At 44.9% G+C, this 23,375-nt stretch overlaps 1 protein-coding gene across 1 annotated transcript in view; it reads right to left on the reverse strand.

Annotated features, from left to right (window-relative positions):
• Positions 1 to 23,375, reverse strand: part of LOC121278680 (polycomb group RING finger protein 3) — a 229,300-nt gene that overhangs the window by 34,500 nt on the left and 171,425 nt on the right. Inside the window, exons 5-7 of the mRNA XM_041189022.1 lie at positions 14,452 to 14,507; positions 7,379 to 7,489; positions 4,875 to 4,963 (exon numbers count right to left, since the gene is read on the reverse strand). Of these exons, the coding sequence (XP_041044956.1) occupies positions 4,875 to 4,963; positions 7,379 to 7,489; positions 14,452 to 14,507 (256 nt within the window). The remainder of the gene's footprint in view (positions 1 to 4,874; positions 4,964 to 7,378; positions 7,490 to 14,451; positions 14,508 to 23,375) is intronic.

The raw sequence follows: 23,375 nt of genomic DNA on the forward strand, positions 1-23,375 counted from the left end.
ATTTGTTTGGCACGAATGTTACTTGTCACTCATCAGTCTAAACCTGAATCTTGCCTAGATCTTGTTGCAAATGGAAATGGACTGCTTCAGTATCTGAGGCAGTGTGAACAGTGCTGAAAGCTATGCAATCATCAGCAAACAAGCCCACTTAAGAACATAAGAAATAGGCGCAGGAGTAGACCGCACGGCCCATTGAGCCTGCTCCACTGTTCAATACGATTATGGTTGATCTTGGGCTTCAACTCCAGTTTCCTGCCTGCTCCCCATATCCCCCAATTCCTTGCGACAGCCAAAGTCTGTCTCTTCCAGCCTTAAATGTAATCAATGGTAGAGTATCCAGGGCCCTCTGGGATAGAGAATTCCAAAGATTCACAACCCTTTGAGTGAAGAAATTTTTCCTTATCTCAGTCCTAAATGATCAGCCACTTATCCTGAGACTGTGCCCGTGTTTCAGATTCCCCGACCAATGGGACAATCTCTTGGCGTCCACCCGATCAACCTCCTTCAGAATTTTGTACGTTTCAATGAGATCGCCTCTCAATCTTCTAAACTCCAGAGCATATAGGCCCAATTTATTCAGCCTCTCATCCCAGCGACAATCTAGTGAACCTTCACTGTACTGCCTTTCTTAAATGTGGAGACCAAAACTGCACACAGTACTCCAGATGTGGTCTCACCAAAACTCTGTATAACTCTAGCAAGACTTTTTTTTGTGTACTCCAATCCCATTGCAATAAAGGTGAACATGTCATTTGCCTTCCTAATTGCTTGCTGCACCTGTGTGCTATCCTTCTGCGTTCCTTGTACCAGCATTTCCAAGTGTCTTTGAACATCAACACTTACAAGTTTCACACCTTTTAAAAAAATTTTTCTGCGTTTTCATTCTTACAACCAAAATGAAGAACTTCAAATTTCCCTACATTATACTCCATCTGCCATCTTATTGCCCACTCACCTAACCTGTCTATAATGCTTTGCAGCCTCTGTGTCCTCCCCACAGCTTTACATCCCACCTAGCTTGGTATCATCAGCAAACTTAGATGAAGAGACAGAAAGTGATGTATCTAAGTCATTAATATAGATTGTAAATAGCTGAGGCCCCAGCACTGACCCTGGCGGCACTGCACTAGTCACTGCCTGCCAAATTGACAAAGCCCCATTTATGTCAACTGTTTTCTATCTGTTAACCATTCCGCTATCCATATTTTTTTTTATTCATTCACAGGATGTGGGCTTCGCTGGCTGGGCCAGTATTTATTGTCCATCCCTAGTTTCCCTTGAGGAGGTGGTGGTGAGCTGCCTTCTTGAACCGCTGCAGTCCACGTGGTGTAGGTACACCCACAGTGCTGTTAGGGAGGGAGTTCCAGGATTTCGAACCAGCGACAGTGAAGGAACGGTCCAAGTCAGGATAGTGAGTGACTTGGAGGGGGACTTCCAGGTGGTGGTGTTCCCATCTATCTGCTGCCCTTGTCCTTCTAGATGGTAGTGGTTGTGGGTTTGGAAGGTGCTGTCTAAGGAGCCTCGATGAATTCCTGCAGTGCATCTTGTAGACAGTACACACTGCTGCTACTGTGTGTCAGTGGCGGAGGGAGTGAATGTTTGTGGATGTGGTGCCAATCAAGCGACTGCTTTGTCCTGCACGGTGTCAAGCTTCTTCAGTGTTGTAGTAGTTGCACTCATCCAGGCAAGTGGGGAGTATTCCATCACATTCCTGACTTGTGCCTTGTAGATGGTGGATAGGCTTTGGGGAGTCAGGAGGTGAGTTACTCGTTGCACAATTCCTAGCCTCTGACCTGCACTTGTAGCCACAGTATTTATATGGTTAGTCCAGTTCAGTTTCTGGGTCAATGGTAACCCCCAGGATGTTGATAGTGGGGGATTCAGTGATGGTAAATCCATTGAACGTCAAGGGGCAATGGTTGGATTCTCTCTTGTTGGAGATGGTCATTGCTTGGCACTTGTGTGGCATGAATGTTCCTTGCCACTTATCAGCCCAAGCCTGGATATTGTCCAGGTCTTGCTGCATTTGGACATGGACTGCTTCAGTGTCTGAGGAGTCGTGAATGGTGCTGAACATTGTGCAATCATCAGCGAACATCCCCACTTCTGACCTTATGATGGAAGGAAGGTCATTGATGAAGCAGCTAAAGATGGTTGGGCCTAGGACACTACAGTGAGGAAGTCCTGCAGTGATGTCCTGGAGCTGAGATGACTGACCTCCAACAACCACAACCATCTTCCTTTGTGTTAGGTATGACTTCAGCCAGCGGAGAGTTTTCCCCCTGATCCCCATTGGCTCCAGTTTTGCTAGGGCTCCTTCTTGCCTTGATGTCAAGGGCCGTCACTTTCACCTCACCTCAGGAATTCAGCTCTTTTGTCCATGTTTAAACCAAGGCTGTAACAAGGTCAGGAGCTGAGTGGCCCTGGCAGAACCCAAAGTGGGCATCAGTGAGCAAGTTATTGCTAAGCAAGTGCCGCTTGATAGCACTGTTGATGACCCCTTCCATTACTTTACTGATGATTGAGAGTAGACTGATGGGGCGGTAATTGGCCAGGTTGGATTTGTCCTGCTTTTTGTGTACAGGACATACCTGGGCAATTTTCCATATAGCCGGGTAGATGCCAGTGTTGTAGCTGTACTGGAACAGCTTGGCTAGGGGCGCAGCAAGTTCTGGAGCATAAGTCTTCAGTACTATTGCTGGAATGTTGTCAGGGCCCGTAGCCTTTGCAGTATCCAGTGCCTTCAGCCGTTTCTTGACATCACGTGGAGTGAATTGAATTGGCTGAAGACTGGCATCTGTGATGCTGGGGACCTGCAGAGGAGGCCGAGATGAATCATCTACTCGGCACTTCGGACTGAAGATTGTAACAAATGCTTCAGCCTTATCTTTTGCACTGATGTGCTGGGCTCCTCCATCATTGAGGATGGGGATATTGTGGAGCCTGCTCATCCAGTGAGTTATTTAATTGTCCACCACCATTCATGGCTGGATGTGGCAGGACTGCAGAACTTAGATCTGATCTGTTGGTTGTGGGATCGCTTAGCTCTATCACTTGCTGCTTATGCTATTTGGCAGGCAAGTAGCCCTGTGTTACAGCTTCACCAGGTTGACACCTCATTTTTAGGTATGCCTGGTGCTGCTCCTGACATGCCCTCCTGCACTCTTCATTGAACAAGGGTTGATCCCCTGGCTTGATGGTAATGGTAGAGTGGGGGATATGCTGGGCCATAAGGTTACAGATTGTGTTTGAGTACAATTCTGCTGCTGCTGATGGCCCACAGTGCCTCATGGATGCCCAGTCTTGAGTTGCTAGATCTGTTCAAAAACTATCCCATCTAACATGGTGGTCGTGCCACACAACACGATGGAGGGTAAACTCAATGTGAAGCTGGGACTTCATCTCCACAAGGACTACGTGGTGGTCACTCCTACCAATACTGTCATGGACAGGCAGGTTGGTGAGGATGAGGTCAAGTGTGTTTTTCCCTCTTGTTGGTTCCCTCACCACCTGCCGCAGACTGCAATCTAGCAGCTGTGTCCTTTAGGACTCAGCCAGCTCAGTCAGTAGTAGTGCTACCGAGCCACTCTCGGTCATAGACATTGAAGTCCTCCACCCAAAGAACATTCTGCATCCTTGCCACCCTCAGTGCTTCCTGCAGGTGATGTCCAACAGGGAGGAACACTGATTCATCAGCTGAGGGAGGGCGGTACATGGTAATCAGCAGAAGATTTCCTTGCCCATGTTTGACCTGATGCCATGAGACCCCGGGGTCCAGGGTCGATGTTGAGGACTCTCAGAGCAACTCCCTCCCTACTGTATACCACTGTACCACCACCTCTGCTGGGCCTGTCCTGCCGATGATGGTGGAGTCTGGGACATTATCTGTAAGGTATGATTCCATGAGGATGACTGTCAGTCTGTTGCTGAGAGACAGCTCTCTCAATTTTGGCACTAGCTGCCAGATGTTAGTAAGGAGGACTTTGCAGGGTTGATAGGGCTGTGATCGGTGTTTCATTTCTGGTGCCTAGGTTGATGCCGGGTGGTCCATCCGGTTTCATTCGTTTTTTGTGACTTGGTTACAACTGAGTGGCTTGCTAGTCCATTTCAGAGGGCATTTGAGTCAACCACATTGCTGTGGGTCTGGAGTCACATGTAGGCCAGACCAGGTAAGGACAACTGATTTCCTTCCTCATAGGACATTAGTGAACTAGATGGGTTTTCACAACAATGGTTTCATGGTCAGCATTATACTGTTAATTCCAGATTTTGATTGAATCCAAATTCCATCATTTGCTGTGGCAGGATTCAAACTCCAGAACATTACCCTGGAACTCTGGATTACTAGTCCAGCTACACCATTGCCTCCCCCCTCCTCTATGCTAATATATTACCCCCAACTCCATGAGCCCTTATTTTGCCCATTAACCTTTTGTAATCACCTTACTGAATGTCTTTTGGAAATCCAGGTATACTACATCTACTGGCTCCCCTTCATCTACCCTACTAATTACATCCTCAAACTCATTAACTCCTGTAAATTTGTCAAATAGGATTTCCCTTTAATTGACTTGTCCTAATCTATGCCTTTCACCAGGAAGGGGAAGTTGGATGATCAGTGGTTTTGTGGGAATAGGGGCGAAAGAGTAGGAAATAAGTCTCATGGACAAGATAAGCTCCAAGAAAGCATGAGGAGAAAAAGGTAGTATTTGCACTTGGGATAGGTAGTGAGTCTGCAAATAACATCAGCTCTTTTGAATTGCACATATCACTGTAACAAAATGGCATTTTCATGCTGCAATGAGCTACAGTCCAGTAAAATTTCAGTAAAGCTTGTGCGAGCTGAGGAAAGGATTCAGGAAAGGAAAAGCTACCTGTTCATCGTTCCTGTGATAATCATGTTCTTCCTCCGGCTTATCCTCTGTTTTCTGTTTATTTGAATCATCTTCTGGCTTTGTTTCACCTTACAAACAAAGTAAATCAACAAGGGCCATTCAGTTACTTAAACACAGAGCAATGCCCAAGAGTCCCAATCTACAAAGACACACAGCAGTTGCTCAATATAAGTAAAAACCAACATTACGGCAATGCTACATTCATCATAATTAATCTGTTAGCCAAGCTTCAACTTCTTTGACGGGACTATACAATTTGAAGTAAAGACACACTGGCCCTTTCAAGCTGGCTTACTTAAATGCCATATTTTCTTCATCTGGTCCTACAATTCCCTCATCGATCCTTTTCCTTGCTTAATTTAATTGGGAATAGTTACTTCATATATACTAATTTAGAAGATAGTTGCTTGAGGGAACGGGAAATGAAAAGCATCCACATTTTTGACTAACCAGTGAAACTGCAGAGGCTGATCTAATAGTGTTTTTTTTTAAAATTCATTTATAAGATGTAGGGATCACTGGCTAGGCCAACATTTATTGCCTAATCCTATTGCTCGGGAAAGTGATAGTGAGTCACCACCTTAAATTGTTGCAGTCCGTGTGGTGAAGGTACATCCACAGTGCTGTTAGGGAGGGTGTTGCAGAATTTTAACCTAGATGAAGAATTAACAATCTATTTCAAAGTCAAGGTGGCTTGTGACTTGAGGAGAATAGCAGGTGGTGGTGTCCCCATGTGCCTGCTGCCTTTCTAAGTGGTAGAGGTCACGTGTTTGGGAAGCACTGTCAAAGTAGTTTTGGCTAGTTGCTTTAGTGCATCTTGTCCATCCCTAAGTGCCCTTCAGAAGGTCAGCAGCCACCTTAACAACTGGAGTGGCTTGCCACTTCAGAGCAAAAATTAAGACTTAACCACACTGCTGAGGGTCTAGAGTTGCTCACAGGCCAGCAGATTTCCTACTCTGAAACACATTAATGGACCAGATTGGTTTTTATGACTCTAGTTCCATAGTCACCATATTGATACTCAATTTTTATTCCAGATTTATTTAATTAACTGAACTCAAATTCCCCATGTGCCATGGTGGGATTTTAACTCATGTCTTTGGATCATTAGTCCAGGTCTCTAGATCACCAGTCCAGTAGCAGAAGCAATACACTATCATTCCCAGTTCACTGAACTCTATATAATACAACTTAAGTTTCACAAATTCAACAAATATCAGTCTTGCATAAAATTGTCAGATCATTTTCATGGAATTAAAATATAATTTTGTTGCAGGAGAATTAAGAAAGTTCAGCTTTGAAGTAAAAACTAAATGTGCCAGCTTTTAGCAATTTCCAAAGCAAGTCCATAATATGCTATATAAAAATACAGATTTACTTCAGTTGGTTCGATCATGCTGATATTGAGGATTAATACCCTGCACACATCACATGATTGATTATGTGACACCAGAGGCTTTAACCATAGCTCTCAACATTAAACTAATAACACTAATGGTTCGGTTTTGATATGACTTTCACTTTTCAACAATGTAAAATGTACCCACAACTTCAAGTGACAAGCAGAAGTACTGTCCACATGCAAGCAAACTCCATGACCGCTAGTATTTTTAATATATTATTCATTCAGAGAAAGCAGGAGGAAATTGCAGGCTGGCATTGTGTTCAGAAACTGCCAGCCTGGCTGAAACACAGGATATCCTCAGATTCTGCTCTTTTGATTCTATAATAGTAAGGCAATCAACCATAAGAGAGAAATCCTGGGGGAGAAAAAACGATTTGTATTTATATAAAGTCTTTCATGACCTTAGAGTACACCATAGTCCATTTATTACATTAATTATCCCGAGGTTAGATGGCACTTAATTGAGGCAGTTTTGCCAATGCTGGTGCGATTAAAATGCAAAGGAGGTCAAAATTGGAGGATCGGAGATATCTCAGAGACTGGCCTTGTTGGAGGTGGTTACAGAGATAGGTGATGCGGAGGCCACAGAAGCATCTGAAACAAGGATAAGAATGTTCACATTGAGACATTGCTTCAGGAACCAAAACTGTGGGTGATGGGTAAAACAGAACTTTGTGCAGTTAGGATATTGGCAAAAGAGTTTTGGAGGATGATTAATTCTTCTCGCTGGAAGATGGGAGGCCAGTCAGAAGAGCATTAGAATAGTCTAGAGGTAACACAGGCATGGATGTGGGTTTCAGCAGCTGATCTATGTTTACTTGCCTCCTGGCCAAAGAACTCAATGGAGCACATGTACAATTAGTACCTGGTGGTGATCTTCACACAATTACCTCTTTTTGCTCTGGCATCTCTATCAGCCATACAGGTAAAGATTATTTTATAAATGAGAGTTTGTTAAGTTACATCTGGGGCGCACAGACAAAATTAAGCTTAAATGCAGAACAGTGTAGAAAATTCAAAGCTTTCCCAGTGCTGAGACATCAGTTGTCAGAAATGGTTCAACAGAAAAGTGACTAACCATCATGGAGTGGGTCGAACTGCTGTTTAGCTGTGCACGTCTCACCTTTGACCTCTCCGGGCATTTCAAGACCAAGTTTCTGATAAAAGTCTTTTTGCTTTTTTAACTCCGCTGTAAATGATAAATTATTCGGACTTTAACAAACATGATTCTTAAAAATATTGTAAGATACAAATTTTTCTCTAAAATGTAAGAATTCCTTTTGATGCATCAGGCACAAAATACAATGAATTCTATAAGAAAAACAGAAAATGCTGGAAAAACTCAGCAGGTCTGTCTGACAGCATCTGTGAGGAGAGAAACAGAGTTAACGTTTTGAGTCCGTATGACTCTTCAGGCAATGGCAATGAATTCTATGTCCGTAATTTGCACAAAATCTATTTCATGACACCCAACATGACTGGATAATGGAATATTTTGCAACAAATATTTGAAACTGCAAAAGACCTCCAAATACTCAGCAGATTAACGAAGTGTTATACAGCCACAAGGCTCATGTAGCTGCAGCACTGTCCTCTTACACTCACCATGCAACATCTTGTGAAGTGCTTGTGAAGAGTGAACACAACACATGACACTGGAACAACAGGCAGAATATTAAAGAGCGACAAACTTTTTCTTCCCAATTCCCCGGATATTCACAATGAATTACTAGTCACATTTTGCAACTCATAAGAGTTGAATTTTGGGTTGATTTTCATTTTTTGTAAATTTAAATCCAGTTTCTATATTAAGCCATAAACTGATTTTAAAATGTAAGCTGACATAACCAAAGAAGACTCTTTGCTCCAGTATTCCAAAACTGACTGTACTGCTTCAGTGCTTTCCTCATTTTCAGACATCTTCCTCTACTTTAGATGTTTATCTTTTTTCTTAAAATATACAATGGTTTCTGTCTGAACTATTCCCTTTGGCCAAGCATTGCACTTTCTAATAATAACCCTTTGCCATTTTCCCAACCTCTACCTTCACCCTTATACTGATGGATCTTCATCGCTAACTGAACAGAAGAGGGCCCAACATGACCCTCCCTCACTTACATGTTGTCCTTTGGCAAAGCTATCCTCAGGCATGAGGCCAGTTTCCACATGGCGCTGGTTTCCTTTCATGATTGAAGATGGCTGTTTCTTGCATGCGTAGAGTTATCTGTTGTTCTAATGTGACTGTGGAGCCTGACTGCAGGCCTGCATGGCTTTCGACAGTGCAGGCAAGAATGAATTGTCTGATTTTGTTGGGACCGCACAGTCTTTTGTCCTTTGCTGCCTGTATTCTTTGCTGTTCGACGGAAACAACAACACTCCTTGAGTTTGTTCCCCAGTGTGAAGAAAATACTTTTTAACCCAATATTACTATGGGATACTGTAATACAGGCTTGTGAGGACTTTGTCTGTGTGTGTGTATGTGTGTGTGAGGTTTAATTAAACCTGAAGACAGTCAGACTGCAAGGTTTAAATCATCAAAAGGGTTGGGTGTCAAGGCAGGCATTTTGAAGTGGAGATGGATGAGCTAAGATGGGATCCGGGTAAATACAGCCTGAATAGGAATTTGCATTAGGAGTTGAATTTTTAGCTGCTAAATTTCAAAGAGACATAACAGGATGTTTTACAACTGGCAAAAGATCATAAATAAAGCAAAGGTAGTAGCCATAAAGATAACATGAAAGGTTTTAGATTCTGGGAAAGGTAACTTTCAAAAGACAGTTAAGAACAATGGGTAAAGATAAAATGGAGAAAATATATTTAAGGAAAGATTGAAGGCTGTATGTGTGAGTGGCCATGTGAAATCTTGAAGAGTTTACTGTGATGTAGCAGCCTCTAGCCACCCCAGAGAAGTGTTTGCTTGTTCCAGAAAGCAAAGGTTTGTTATATGCCTTAGAATTCCATTGTCGAGTGAGAGGGAGAGAGAAGTTTGTGAAATACCTCCCTTATAGCAACAGTGGGTGCCTTGTGGTAATATTACTGGATGTTTTATAGCTTAAGAATCTTTTGGGACTGTTGCTTGAAAAGGGTGTTTATTTGTGAGTCTAGCTAAGTAGAAATCTTCTGGAAAATGTTATGAGACAAAATCTAACTGTGCAACTGTAATCTTTTGTGTTTAAGTTTTATTTTTCTTTGTTCATAAATGTTTTAATTGAGTAATTAAAATCTCCAAAAACCAAAAGTGGTAGTGGAATCTTTACTTCTGACTTCAGTACACATACCTTCTCATAGCAAAATACAAATTGCAAATCATTGTGATAGCTTGGTAAAGTTTCCCTTTGGAATTTGGTCAGCCTGGCATTTACCACCTGCCGTATCATAACACCGAGATGGTTCTTTCTTGTGCACTTTCCTCCCAGTCTGTGGCGGACATGCCACATATCCCGAGGTTCATCTTCAAAATGTCCTTGAACCTTTTATCTTGGCTTATCTCGCACGTGGTGTCCAAGTTTCAGTTGTGAATATATGACCGCTCCAACTGAACTGGGGTCTGATGATGAATGCTTCAATTGCAGACATTTTTGGTCTTTGAAGTACCTCAGTGTTGGGCACTTTGTCTTCCCATTTGATGCCCATGATGTTCCAAATGCATCTCATGTCCAACTACTTAATATGCCTAGAGTAGATAGTCCACATCTCACAAGCATATAGGAGAGTGGGAATTATCACAGCTTTGTACACAGCAAGTTTTGTTCTAAAATAAAAGCAAAATACTGTGGATGCTGGAAATCTGAAATAAAAATAGAAGATATTGGAAAAACTCGGCAGATCTGGCGGTATCTGTAGAGAGAGTAAGGGAGTTAATGTTTTGAGTCTAATGTGACTCTTCATCAGAACCAGGGAGAGGCAGAAATGCGATGGGCTTTATGCTGTTGAAAAAGTCAGGGGGGAGGGGCAAGTGGAGCAAAATAGAAGGTCATGGATAGGTTGGAGGTCAGAAGAGACTAAATCACAAAGACGTCATGGAACAAAAGACAAAGGGAATAGTACTGAAAACTTGTGTTCCAGAACTTTCCATGCCCCTAGACAAGCTGTTCCAGCACAGCTACAACACCGGTATCTACCTGGCTATGTGGAAAATTGCCCAGGTATGACCAGCACTCAAAAAGCAGGACAAATCCAACCCTGCCAATTATCACCCCATCAGTCTACTCTCAATCATAAGTAAGGTAATGGAAGGGGTTATCAAGCGGCACTTGCTCAGCAATAATCTGCTTACTGACGCCCAGTTTGGGTTCCGTAGGGCCACTCAGCTCCTGGCCTCATTACAGCCTTGCGCAAACATGGACAAAAGAGCTGAACTCCCGAGGTGAGGTGAGAGTGACTGTTCTTGACATCAAGGCAGCATTTGACCGAGTGTGGCATCAAGGAGCCCTAGCAAAACTGGAGTCAATGGGTATCAGGAAGAAAACTCTCCGGTGGTTGGAGTCATACCTAGCACAAAGGAAGATGGTTATGGTTGTTGGAGGTCAGTCACCTCAGCTCCAGGACATCACTGCAGGAGTTCCTCAGGGTGGTGTCCTCAGCCCAACCAATGTTCAGCTGCTTCACCAATGACTTTCCTTCCATCATAAGGTCAGAATTGGGGATGTTCGCTGATGATTGCACAATGTTCAGCACCATTCACTACTCCTCAAATACTGAAGCAGTCCATGTCCAAATGCAAAAAGACCTGCACAATATCCAGGCTTGGGCTGACAGGTGGCAAATAACATTTGTGCCACACAAGTGCCAGGCAATGACCATCTCCTACAAGAGAGAATCCAACCATTGCCCCTTAATGTTCAATGGTATTATCATCACTGAATCCCCCACTATCAACATTCTGGAGGTTGATCAGAAACTGAACTGGGCCAGCCATATAAATACTGTGGCTACAAGTGCAGGTCAGAGACTAGGAATCATGCGACGAGTAACTCACCTCCTGAAACCCCAAATCCTGTCTGCCATCTATAAGGTACAAGTCAGGAGTGTGATGGAATACTCCCCACTTGCCTGGATGAATGTGGCTCCAACAACACTCAAGAAGCTTGACACCATCCAGGACAAAGCAGCCCACTTGACTGGCACCACATGCACAAACATTCACTCCCTCCACCACCGACACACAGTAGCAGCAGTGTGTACCATCTACAAGATACACTGCAGGAATTCACCAAGGCTCCTTCAACAGCACCTTCCAAACCCACAGCCACTATCATCTAGAAGAAAAAGGGCAGCAGATAGATGGGAACACCACCACCTGGAAGTTCCCCTCCAAGTCACTCACCATCCTGACTTGGAAATATATCGCCGTTCCTTCAATGTCGCTGGGTCAAAATCCTTCCTAACAGCACTGTGGGTGTACCTACACTACCTGGAATGCAGTGGTTCAAAAAGGCTGCTCACCACCACTTTCTCAAGGGCAATTAAGGATGGGCAATAATGCTGGCCCAGCCAGCAAAGCCCACATCCTGTGAATGAATATAAATAAATGACAACTGAGTTCATGGTTATCCAGAGATTATCTAATTGTGTGGCTATATATATATAAAAACAGCGACACTATTTTCATTGCAACTTCCATGAAAGCATTCTTTGAAATTTGTGATTACTTCTACAATACACATTCAGGCACCCCTCTATCATTTCACTGTGAGTTCTCAATGATCTCTGCAATACAGTACTTGTATCCGTTTAGCACTTTGTTACACGGGGGCGTTTAGGCATTGAAAAGACAGTCGACACAGAGAATTCGAAGAGACAGGGACCTCTTCAGGTTTAAGATTTTAATCTAATGAAAGAATTTTCCAGAGTGGCCTGACAAACCTGAAAATACTTACTTCAGCCATTTAAATAAAACCAGAATATAAATTATCCCATTACAAATGAAACATACCTCATTCTGAAGAACATAAAAAGTAGGACTTTTAACAATCAGCTTGCATAAACACCAAAAGAGAGCTCAGCAAATGGGTCCACGGAGTGAAATGTTAAATATAACAATTTCAGACTTGCCAATTCAATTTCATCTTAGAGAAAATAGTGCTGTTAGTCATGAATGAAGCCCATTCTGATTGGTCTCAGCAGTTAAGCAATCTAGTTGTAATGTTTTTATGAGGTTGTTGTAGAATCTACACTAATTATCATGCAGAACAGCATGAAGTGCGTCATAGCTCTGGATTCTGATCTTAGACAAAGCTGAGAAAAACAAATATGCACTTTGAGGAAGTGCGACGATGGATAGCAGAACGTTGTTCAGAATTGGAATGGACAGGCAGCTTCTTGCCTTCAATGCTAGACAGTGGGTAAGCAGTCTCCAGTTTGTGGACTGTGATTCAAGTGAGGTTTGTTGCATCTCATGGAAGAGGAGAAGAGGAGCCAACACATGGTGGCAGCAACTTAAATGTCGAAAAGGAGGGCCTGAGATTGTACAGGGACACATCAAAGGGAATAATCAGCCAAATCCCCAACACAAGGTGAGGCATGGACTGCTGCAGGCAAATTAATGTGGGCGAAAGCTGTTTTAGGTAATGGCAGATAAGGTCAGATGCTGTGCTTTTCTTTCATTGGGCAGATGGTGGAGAGGCAGGGGGGTGTGGAGGATGAGGTTTGTGGCTTGGGACAGAAAGAAAGAGGTACGAGAGAGGAATGTGGAATGGCGCAAATGGCGAGGGGGTTGAGGGGGGCGCAGGGGCAGAGAAGGACAGCGGGGGGGCAGAGAAAGGAGGCGGGGGGCAGAGGGGGGAGGCGGGGGGCAGGAGGGGGGCAGCAGGAAGCAGAGAACGGAGGCAGAGGAACGGGGGAGGTGGGGGACAGAGGGGGCTGAGGGGGTGATGGCAGGGGGCAGAGGGGATTGCGGGGGCAGCGGCAGAGTGGGTGGTGAGGGGAGCGGGAAGGCACCCAGGAGTGTCGAGTGACAGGGGTGGCTGAGGGGACAGAGGGGGGAGGGGTCAGCAGGGGATCTGAGGGGCAGGGGTGCCCAGGGGTGTTGGGGTGGGAGGCAGAGGCTGAGGGGCGGGGTGGGAGGCAGAAGGGTGGGGGCGGCGAGAGAGGCGGGGATGGGCAAGAGTCGGGGTGGCGAGAGTCGGGGGGGGGGGGGGTGACGAGAGTCAGGGGGGCGAGAATCGCGGGGGGGGGGGGGGGGGCGAGAGTCGGGGAGACGAGAATCGGGCGGGGGGGCGAGAATCGGGCAGGGGGGCGAGAATCGAGCAGGGGGGCGAGAATCGAGCAGGGGGGCGAGAATCGGGCAGGGGGGCGAGAATCGAGCAGGGGGGCGAGAATCGAGCAGGGGGGCGAGAATCGAGCAGGGGGGCGAGAATCGGGCAGGGGGGCGAGAATCGGGCAGGGGGGCGAGAATCGGGCAGGGGGGCGAGAATCGGGCAGGGGGGCGAGAATCGGGTGTGGTGGGGCCGCGAGAGTTGGGGGTGGGGCCGCAAGAGTCGGGGGTGAGGCCGCAAGAGTCGGGGGTGAGGCCGCAAGAGTCGGGGGTGGGGCCGCAAGAGTCGGGGGTGGGGCCGCAAGAGTCGGGGGTGGGGCCGCAAGAGTCGGGGGTGGGGCCGCAAGAGTCGGGGGTGGGGCCGCAAGAGTCGGGGGTGGGGCCGCAAGAGTCGGGGGTGGGGCCGCAAGAGTCGGGGGTGGGGCCGCAAGAGTCGGGGGTGGGGCCACGAGAGTCGGGGGGGTGGCGCAAGAGTCGGGGGGGGGCCGCGAGAGTCGGGGGGAGTGGCGCGAGAGTCGGGGTGGGGCGAGAGTCGGGGTGGGGCGAGAGTTGGGGGGGCAAGAATTGGGGGGGCAAGAATTGGGGGGGCGAGAATTGGGGGGGGCGAGAGTCGGTGCAGGAGGAGCCGGGTAAGAGACAGTGGGTCGAGAGGGAGGGCATGAGGGGGTAGCAAAGTGGGGAGAAAAAAGGGTGGGAAATAGGTGAAAGGGAGGTAAAGAGGGAGACAGAGCAGTGGGAGGGAAAGAGAGGGTGGGTGTGAGGTTGGGGCAGAGAGGGGGGCGAGGGGAGGCAGAGGGAGAGCGACAGAATCAGAATTAAGTACATTTTGTAGCCCAAGCAGTCGGGGTAAATGGATAGTAAATTAGTCACGTGGAAACGAAAAGCTTGTTACTTACCTTCTTGTAGACCAGGCACCAATTTGTAGACAATATCTTGCATTGTGCGGTCATGTCTTGGAAACACAGCATAAAATAAGATAAATATATTAATTTTGTTATGTAAACTTGAGTCTATACAAAGCTGTCATGTTCACACAATGCAGTAGCAGCATATCCAAAATACCCTCAAAGTAAAAAGGTGGGGTTCAAAGGTTAAGCGGCCATGATCACAAATTTATTAGTTTTCTCCTTTCAGCAGTGAAGGCTAAGGGGGGATTTAATAGGTGTACAAACTTAGGAAGGATTTTGATAGGGTAAATAAGGAGAAACTGCTCCCTCGGAGGGAAGGTCAGTAACCAGAGGGCAAAGATTTAAGCTACAACCAATAGAACCAGAGGCAAAATGAGTAAACTTTATTTTACACAGTGAGTTGTTGTCATCCTAAAAGGATGGGAAAAGCCAATTCAATAGTTATTTTTCAAAGAAAATTGGATAAATACTTGAAAAGAAAATATGCAGGATTCTGGCAAAACGGCAGAGGGGGCTGCTGGGTGGTGTCGGGCTGAGGTGAGACTAATTGGATAGTTCCTTCAAAGACTTAGCCAGGCAAAATGGACCAAATGGCCTCCCTCTGTACTGCAAAATTCTGTGATTCTAATAGAATATGTGGAATAAATAGTAAATAAAAAATTATGCCAACACAGTGCAGGACAACACACCGTACTATCTCACACTGGATATTCAGGACAGTAACACACCGTGCTATCTCACACTGGATATTCAGGACAGTAACACACCGTGCTATCTCACACTGGATATTCAGGACAGTAACACACCGTGCTATCTCACACTGGATATTCAGGACAGTAACACACCGTGCTATCTCACACTGGATATTCAGGACAGTAACACACCGTGCTATCTCACACTGGATATTCAGGACAGTAACACACCGTGCTATCTCACACTGGATATTCAGGACAGCAACACACCGTGCTATCTCACACTGGATATTCAGGACAGTAACACACCGTGCTATCACACACTGGATATTCAGGACAGTAACACGCCATGCTGTCACACACTGGATGTTCAGGACAGTAACACACCGTGCTAAAATACACTGGATATTCAGGACAGTAACACACCATGCTGTCACACACTGGATGTTCAGGACAGTAACACACCGTGCTATCACACACTGGATATTCAGGACAGTAACACACCGTACTGTCACACACTGGATATTCAGGAATTTATGATTAGTGGGTCTGCAAATACATGAACTGCTGTGTCGCAAATCAGCAAATATTCAATAACACTCAACCACTCAAATCGTGACAACAGCTAGAGACCAAATCCCCCATCTCTCTATACGTCCAATAATTATTTGGCAAATTTTAGATTAACAATACAAAGCAGTGTGATAGTACAGCAAGCAGTTAACCCGAATATCCAGTGTGTGATCACACTGTGAGATGCACTACTGAATATCCAGTGTATGGTATTACTGAGCTGCTTTCCTGAATATCCAGTGTGTGATAATAGTGTGAGCTGTTGTCCTGAACATCCCATGTCTGATCGCATTGTGAACTGATGTCCTGAATATCCAGTGTGATAACACTGTGAAGTTGTCCTGAATATCCAGTGTGATAACACTGTGAGCTGTTGTCCTGAACATCCTGTGTCTGATCGCACTGTCAGCTGCCGTCCTGAATATCCAGTGTGTGATAACACTGTGAGCTGCCGTCCTGAATATCCAGTGTGTGATAACACTGTGAGCTGCCGTCCTGAATATCCAGTGTGTGATAACACTGTGAGCTGCCGTCCTGAATATCCAGTGTGTGATAACACTGTGAGCTGCCGTCCTGAATATCCAGTGTGTGATAACACTGTGAGCCACTGTCCTGAATATCTAATGTATGATAACACTGTGAGTTACTGTCCTGAATATCCAGTGTCTGATAATAGTGTGAGCTGTTGTCCTGAACATCCCGTGTCTGATCGCATTGTGAACTGATGTCCTGAATATCCAGTGTGATAACACTGTGAAGTTGTCCTGAATATCCAGTGTGATAACACTGAGCTGTTGTCCTGAACATCCAGTGTCTGATCGCACTGTGAGCTGCCGTCCTGAATATCCAGTGTGTGATAACACTGTGAGCTGCCGTCTTGAACATCCAGTGTGTGATAACACTGTGAGCTGCCGTCCTGAATACCCAGTGTGTGATAACACTGTGAGCTGCCGTCCTGAATATCCAGTGTGTGATAACACTTAGCTGGCGTCCTGAATATCCAGTGCCAGATAACACTGTGAGCTGCCGTCCTGAATACCCAGCATGATATAACACTGTGAGCTGCTGTCCTGAATATCCAGTGTGTGATAACACTGTTAGATGCCGTCCTGAATATCCAGTGTGTGATAACACTGTGAGCTGCCGTCCTGAATATCCAGTGTGTGATAACACTGAGCTGCCGTCCTGAATATCCAGTGTGTGATAACACTGTGAGCTGCTGTCCTGAATATCCAGTGTCTGATCGCACTGTGAGCTGCCGTCCTGAATGTCCAGTGTGTGATAACACTGTGAGCTGCCGTCCTGAATATCCAGTGTGTGATAACACCGTGAGCTGCTGTCCTGAATATCCAGTGTCTGATCGCACTGTGAGCTGCTGTCCTGAATATCCAGTGTGTGATAACACTGCGAGCTACCATCCTGAATACCCAGCATGATATAACACTGTGAGCTGCCGTCCTGGATATCCAGCATGTGATAACACTGTGAGCTGCCGTCCTGAATATCCAGTGTGTGATAACACTGTGAGCTGCTGTCCTGAATATCCAGTGTGTGATAACACTGTGAGCTGCTGTCCTGAATACCCAGCATGATATAACACTGTGAGCTGCTGTCCTGGATATCTAATGTATGATAACACTGTGAGTTACTGTCCTGAATATCCAGTGTCTGATAATAGTGTGAGCTGTTGTCCTGAACATCCCGTGTCTGATCGCATTGTGAACTGATGTCCTGAATATCCAGTGTGATAACACTGTGAAGTTGTCCTGAATATCCAGTGTGATAACACTGAGCTGTTGTCCTGAACATCCAGTGTCTGATCGCACTGTCAGCTGCCGTCCTGAATATCCAGTGTGTGATAACACTGTGAGCTGCTGTCCTGAATACCCAGTGTGTGATAACACTGTGAGCCACTGTCCTGAATATCCAGTGTGTGATAACACTGTGAGCTGCCGTCCTGAATATCCAGTGTGTGATAACACTGTGAGCTGCCGTCCTGAATATCCAGTGCCAGATAACACTGTGATCTGCCGTCCTGAATACCCAGCATGATATAACACTGAGTTGCTGTCCTGAATATCCAGTGTGTGATAACACTGTTAGATGCCATCCTGAATATCCAGTGTGTGATAACACTGTGAGCTGCCGTCCTGAATATCCAGTGTGTGATAACACTGAGCTGCCGTCCTGAATATCCAGTGTGTGATAACACTGTGAGCTGCTGTCCTGAATATCCAGTGTCTGATCGCACTGTGAGCTGCCGTCCTGAATGTCCAGTGTGTGATAACACTGTGAGCTGCCGTCCTGAATATCCAGTGTGTGATAACACTGAGCTGGCGTCCTGAATATCCAGTGCCAGATAACACTGTGAGCTGCCATCCTGAATACCCAGCATGATATAACACTGTGAGCTGCTGTCCTGAATATCCAGTGTGTGATAACACTGTTAGATGCCGTCCTGAATATCCAGTGTGTGATAACACTGTGAGCTGCCGTCCTGAATATCCAGTGTGTGATAACACTGAGCTGCCGTCCTGAATATCCAGTGTGTGATAACACTGTGAGCTGCTGTCCTGAATATCCAGTGTCTGATCGCACTGTGAGCTGCCGTCCTGAATGTCCAGTGTGTGGTAACACTGTGAGCTGCCGTCCTGAATATCCAGTGTGTGATAACACTGCGAGCTGCCATCCTGAATACCCAGCATGATATAACACTGTGAGCTGCTGTCCTGGATATCTAGTGTATGATAACACTGTGAGCTGCCATCCTGAATATCCAGTGTGTGATAACACTGTGAGCTGCTGTCCTGAATATCCAGTGTGTGATAACACTGTGAGCTGCTGTCCTGAATACCCAGCATGATATAACACTGTGAGCTGCTGTCCTGGATATCTAGTGTATGATAACACTGTGAGCTGCTGTCCTGGATATCTAGTGTATGATAATACTAAGTTACTGTCCTGAATATCCAGTGTCTGATAATAGTGTGAGCTGTTGTCCTGAACATCCCGTGTCTGATCGCATTGTGAACTGATGTCCTGAATATCCATATGTGATAACGCTGTGAAGTTGTCCTGAATATCCAGTGCGTGATAATGCTGTGAGCTGCGATCCTGAATTTCCAGTGTATGATCATATGAGCTGCTGTCCTGAATATCCAGTGTGTGATAACACTGTGAGCTGCCGTCCTGAATATCCAGTGTATGATAACACTATGATCTGCTGTCCTGAATATCCAGAATGTGATAATACTGTGAGCTGCGATCCTGAATATCCAGTGTCTGATAATATGAGCTGTTGTCCTAAATATCCATATGTGATAACGCTGTGAAGTTGTCCTGAATATCCAGTGCGTGATAATGCTGTGAGCTGCGATCCTGAATTTCCAGTGTATGATCATATGAGCTGCTGTCCTGAATATCCAGTGTGTGATAACACTGTGAACTGCCATCCTGAATATCCAGTGTCTGATCACACTGCGAGCTGCCGTCCTGAATATCCAGTGTGTGATAATACTGTGAGCTGCAGTCCTGAATATCCAGTGTGTGATAACACTGTGAAGTTGTCCTGAATATCCAGTGTGTGATTGCACCATGATCTGCTGTCCTGAATATCCAGTGTGTGATATCCCCGTGAAGTTGTCCTGAATATCCAGTGCATGATAATACTGTGAGCTGCTGTCCTGAATATCCACTGTGTGATAACACTGTGAGCTGCCGTCCTGAATATCCAGTGTATGATAACACTATGATCTGCTGTCCTGAATATCCAGAATGTGATAATACTGTGAGCTGCGATCCTGAATATCCAGTGTCTGATAATATGAGCTGCTGTCCTGAATATCCAGTGTGTGATAACACTGTGAAGTTGTCCTGAATATCCAGTGTGCGATAACACTGAGCTGCTGTCCTAAAAATCCAGTGTCTGATCGCACTGTGAACTGCTATCTTAAATATCCACCGTGTGATCACACTGGGCTGCTGTCCTGAATATCCAGTGTCTGTTAACACTCTGAGCTGCTGTCCTGAATATCCAGTGTCTGATAACACTGTGAGCTGCTGTCCTGAATATCCAGTGTGTGATAACACTGTGAGCTGCTGTCCTAAATATCCAGTGTCTGATAACACTCTGAGCTGCTGTCCTGAATATCCAGTGTCTGATAACACTCTGAGCTGCTGTCCTGAATATCCAGTGTGTGATAACACTGTGAGCTGCTGTCCTGAATATCCAGTCTCTGATAACACTCTGAGCTGCTGTCCTGAATATCCAGTGTCTGATAGCACTGTGAGTTGCTGTGCTGAGTATAAATTAATTAAATTATATTTAATTTGAATTAATTAAATTAAAAATAAATCCATAAATCTGGGATTGAAAGCTAGTCTCAGTAATAATGACCATGAAGCTACCATCAATTGTTGTAAAAAATCCATCTGGTTCACTAACGCCTTTTAGGAAACTAAATCTGCCATCCATACCTGGTCTGGCCTACGTGTGACTCCAGACCCACAGCAATATGGTTGATTCTTAACTACCTTCCACAATGGCGCAGCAAACCACTTAGTTCAAGGGAAATTAGGGATGTCCAATAAATGCTGGCCTTTTCAGTGATGCCCACATCCCACACAACAATAAAACAAACCTACTGTCTGGAATATCCAGTGTGTAATAACTCAGGGCCCATTCAGGACAGCAGCTCAGAGTGTCATCACACACTGGATATTCAGGACAGCAGCTCAAAGTGTCATCACACAGTGGATATTCAGGACAGCAGCTCAGAGTGTCATCACACACTGGATATTCAGGACAGCAACTCAAAGTGTCTTCACACAGTGGATATTCAGGACAGCAACTCATATTATATTTTTATGTCATCTGCAAACTTGGTGATAGTACATTCACTTCCCTCATCCAAGTCATTTATATTGTAAATAACTGAGGCCCCAGCACTGATCCCTGTGACACTCCACTAATTACAGGTTGCCATCCCGAAAATGGCCCCCTTATCCCAACTCTCTATTTTCTATTAGTTAGCCAATCCTCTATGCATGCTAATATGATACCCCCCAACACCATGGGCTCTTATGTTATTGAGTAGCCTTATGCGTGGTACCTTATCGAATGCCTTTTGGAAGTCCAAGTATATTAGATCTACTGGTTCCCCTTTATCCCCTGCTTTCTATTTGACAAGACTGGTTTTATTATAAACTAATAAGTTTGTTGTTTATTGAAAGAAGCCTGATTGAAGTCCCTTTTATACTGGATAACAATAGCAAATGTAAACAACTGACCATTTTAGCGAGTGAGTCAAACTTATAAACAAATGGTGCGACCTATGGAGTGGTGGGGCTGGTCAAACTGCGGCACTTTCCCCATCCCGGTCATAACATGGATTGGAGGTTCGTCCGGGATTTGAAACACAGACAATGGGTGATTGGACACGGAATAATAATTATTGGTAAAAAAGGATAAAAAGATAGTGACCAGGTTTCTCATTTATTGGTAAACCAAAATGGCATTTGAAGTTGCTAAGACTTTTCTAGAGAAGGCTTAACCCTGATTGTTTTACAAAAAGTAGCCAAGACTAAGCTAATGTGATTGGCGGGTAAGTTTAGGACAAAGAAAGCGGATATAGCTGAGGGAATGGCGCAGCATTTGAAATTGGAAGGGATACCAAACAGACCACATTCTCCACGGGGTGAGTCAATCGAGTTAACTAGGATGCAGTTGCAAATGAAGCAGCTTGAACATGAAAAAGGAACTGAAAATGAAGCAGCTTGAACTGGAGACAAAAGGAAACAAAAGACAGGAAAGAAAAAGAAAGAGAAAGAGAGATGCAAAAACTTGAAAAAGAAAGAGTTGGAAAGCGGAAACAATCTCCAGAGAGAAAGAAGTTAGCAAGGGAGAAGGATAAAGAAAGAGGCAAAAGAGAGACTGAAGGAACGAGAAAGGGGATACCAGCTTAAAAGGCTGGAATTCAAAAAAAAAGACCCAAGATGCAGAGGAAGGTTCTAATGACGAAAAAAACCCACTTCCAACCCAAGGCTCAGTGGGGAGATGTTTAATCTGTACAAGCCCTCCCAAGGTTTGAGGAAAGGGATGTACAGTTATTCTTCATTTCATTTGAGAAGCAGCTAAGCAAATGAAGTGGCCAAGAGAGATCTAGACATTGTTCCTACAGAGCAGGTTGATGGGTAGAGCTCATGAGATTTATGCATCACTTTCAGAAGAACTTTATGTGGATCATGATGTATTAAAAAAAACTATTTTTAGTGCATATGCATTGGTCCCTGAGGCATACAGGCAGCAATTTCAAAATGTAAGGTAACAGCCTGCATGGACCCATATTGAATTTGAGAGTAAAACAAAGTAATTGTGATTAACTGGCATTAAATGGAAGGAAAACATATGAAGCTCTTAGGAAAATAATTTTCCTGAAAGAATTTAAAAATTTACTCCCTCCAGTGGTTAGAATCCACATTGAAGACCAGAGGGTTGCAACAGCTAGACAGGTTGATGATTGAGCTGGTCCATAAATCTAAACCCTTTTTCCATCACCCCCACAAACCTGAGAAGGATAGAAGGTGGGAAAGTTAAAGGAAGGCAAGCAGCCAAGGATGGGAAGGGACAGCTGGGAATTCCCTGGAACTCCTCCTCAGACCAGAAAGGAAGGTGCTGAGGGTGGAAGTGACACTCGAAGGTCTAAGTGTTTGCACTGTAACGAGGTGGGACACGTTCGTACAGGTTGTTTGAAGTTGCGCAAGAAATCTATGGGACTTTTTGGGGTACATAAGGGCAATTCAGGAAAAATAACCCTGACCAAAAATACCACAAATCAAGTTGTAGCACTACCTGCAGTTGTGAAACCATGTGTGAACACTGCTGAGAGTTGAGAAGTGAATAGGATGCATGAGAGTTATAAAGAATTTTTATTGAGAGGAGAAGTAACCCCTTATCCCTCAAATGAGACGGCTAAACCTATAATCATATTAAGAGATACGGGAGCCACTCCAAACACTTTTGCTGGGGAAAGGCATAATTTTTCCACCAGAAGTCACATTAAAGCCAAGTTTTAATAACCTGCTTGGCCTGCTGCAATGTTCCAGTGAAGCTCAACGCAAACTGGAGGAACTGCACCTCATCTTCCAACTAGGCACTTTACAGCCTTCCGGACTTAATATTGACTTCAACGATTTCAGATCATGAACTCTCTCCTCCATCCCCACCCCCTTTCCGATCCCTCTTTTTCCAATAATTTATCATTTTAAAAAATATATATTTTTCTTTTCCCACCTATTTTTAAATTTATTTTGATCTATTGTTTTAGCTCCACCTTTTAGCCCATTTCAATCCCTTCCCCCTACCCCATCCCCACTAGGGCCATCTGCCACTAGCTTGTCCTGCTTGCAACCCTTAATGTCTCAATTAGCGCATTCCCTAGATAATATCACCACTGTCAACACCCCTTTATCCTTTTGTCTATGACATCTTTGGCAATCTCTTCTTTGCCTCCACCTATCACTGGCCCCCTTTCCAGCTGTACCTGTCCCACCCCCCTCCACCAGTTTATATTTCACATCATTTCTCTATTTCCTTAGTTCTAACGAAGATTAATACGGACTCGAAATATCAACTGTATTCCTCTCCAC

The sequence above is a fragment of the Carcharodon carcharias genome, chromosome 1 (assembly GCF_017639515.1).
Source record: "Carcharodon carcharias isolate sCarCar2 chromosome 1, sCarCar2.pri, whole genome shotgun sequence".
Lineage (NCBI taxonomy): Eukaryota > Metazoa > Chordata > Chondrichthyes > Lamniformes > Lamnidae > Carcharodon > Carcharodon carcharias.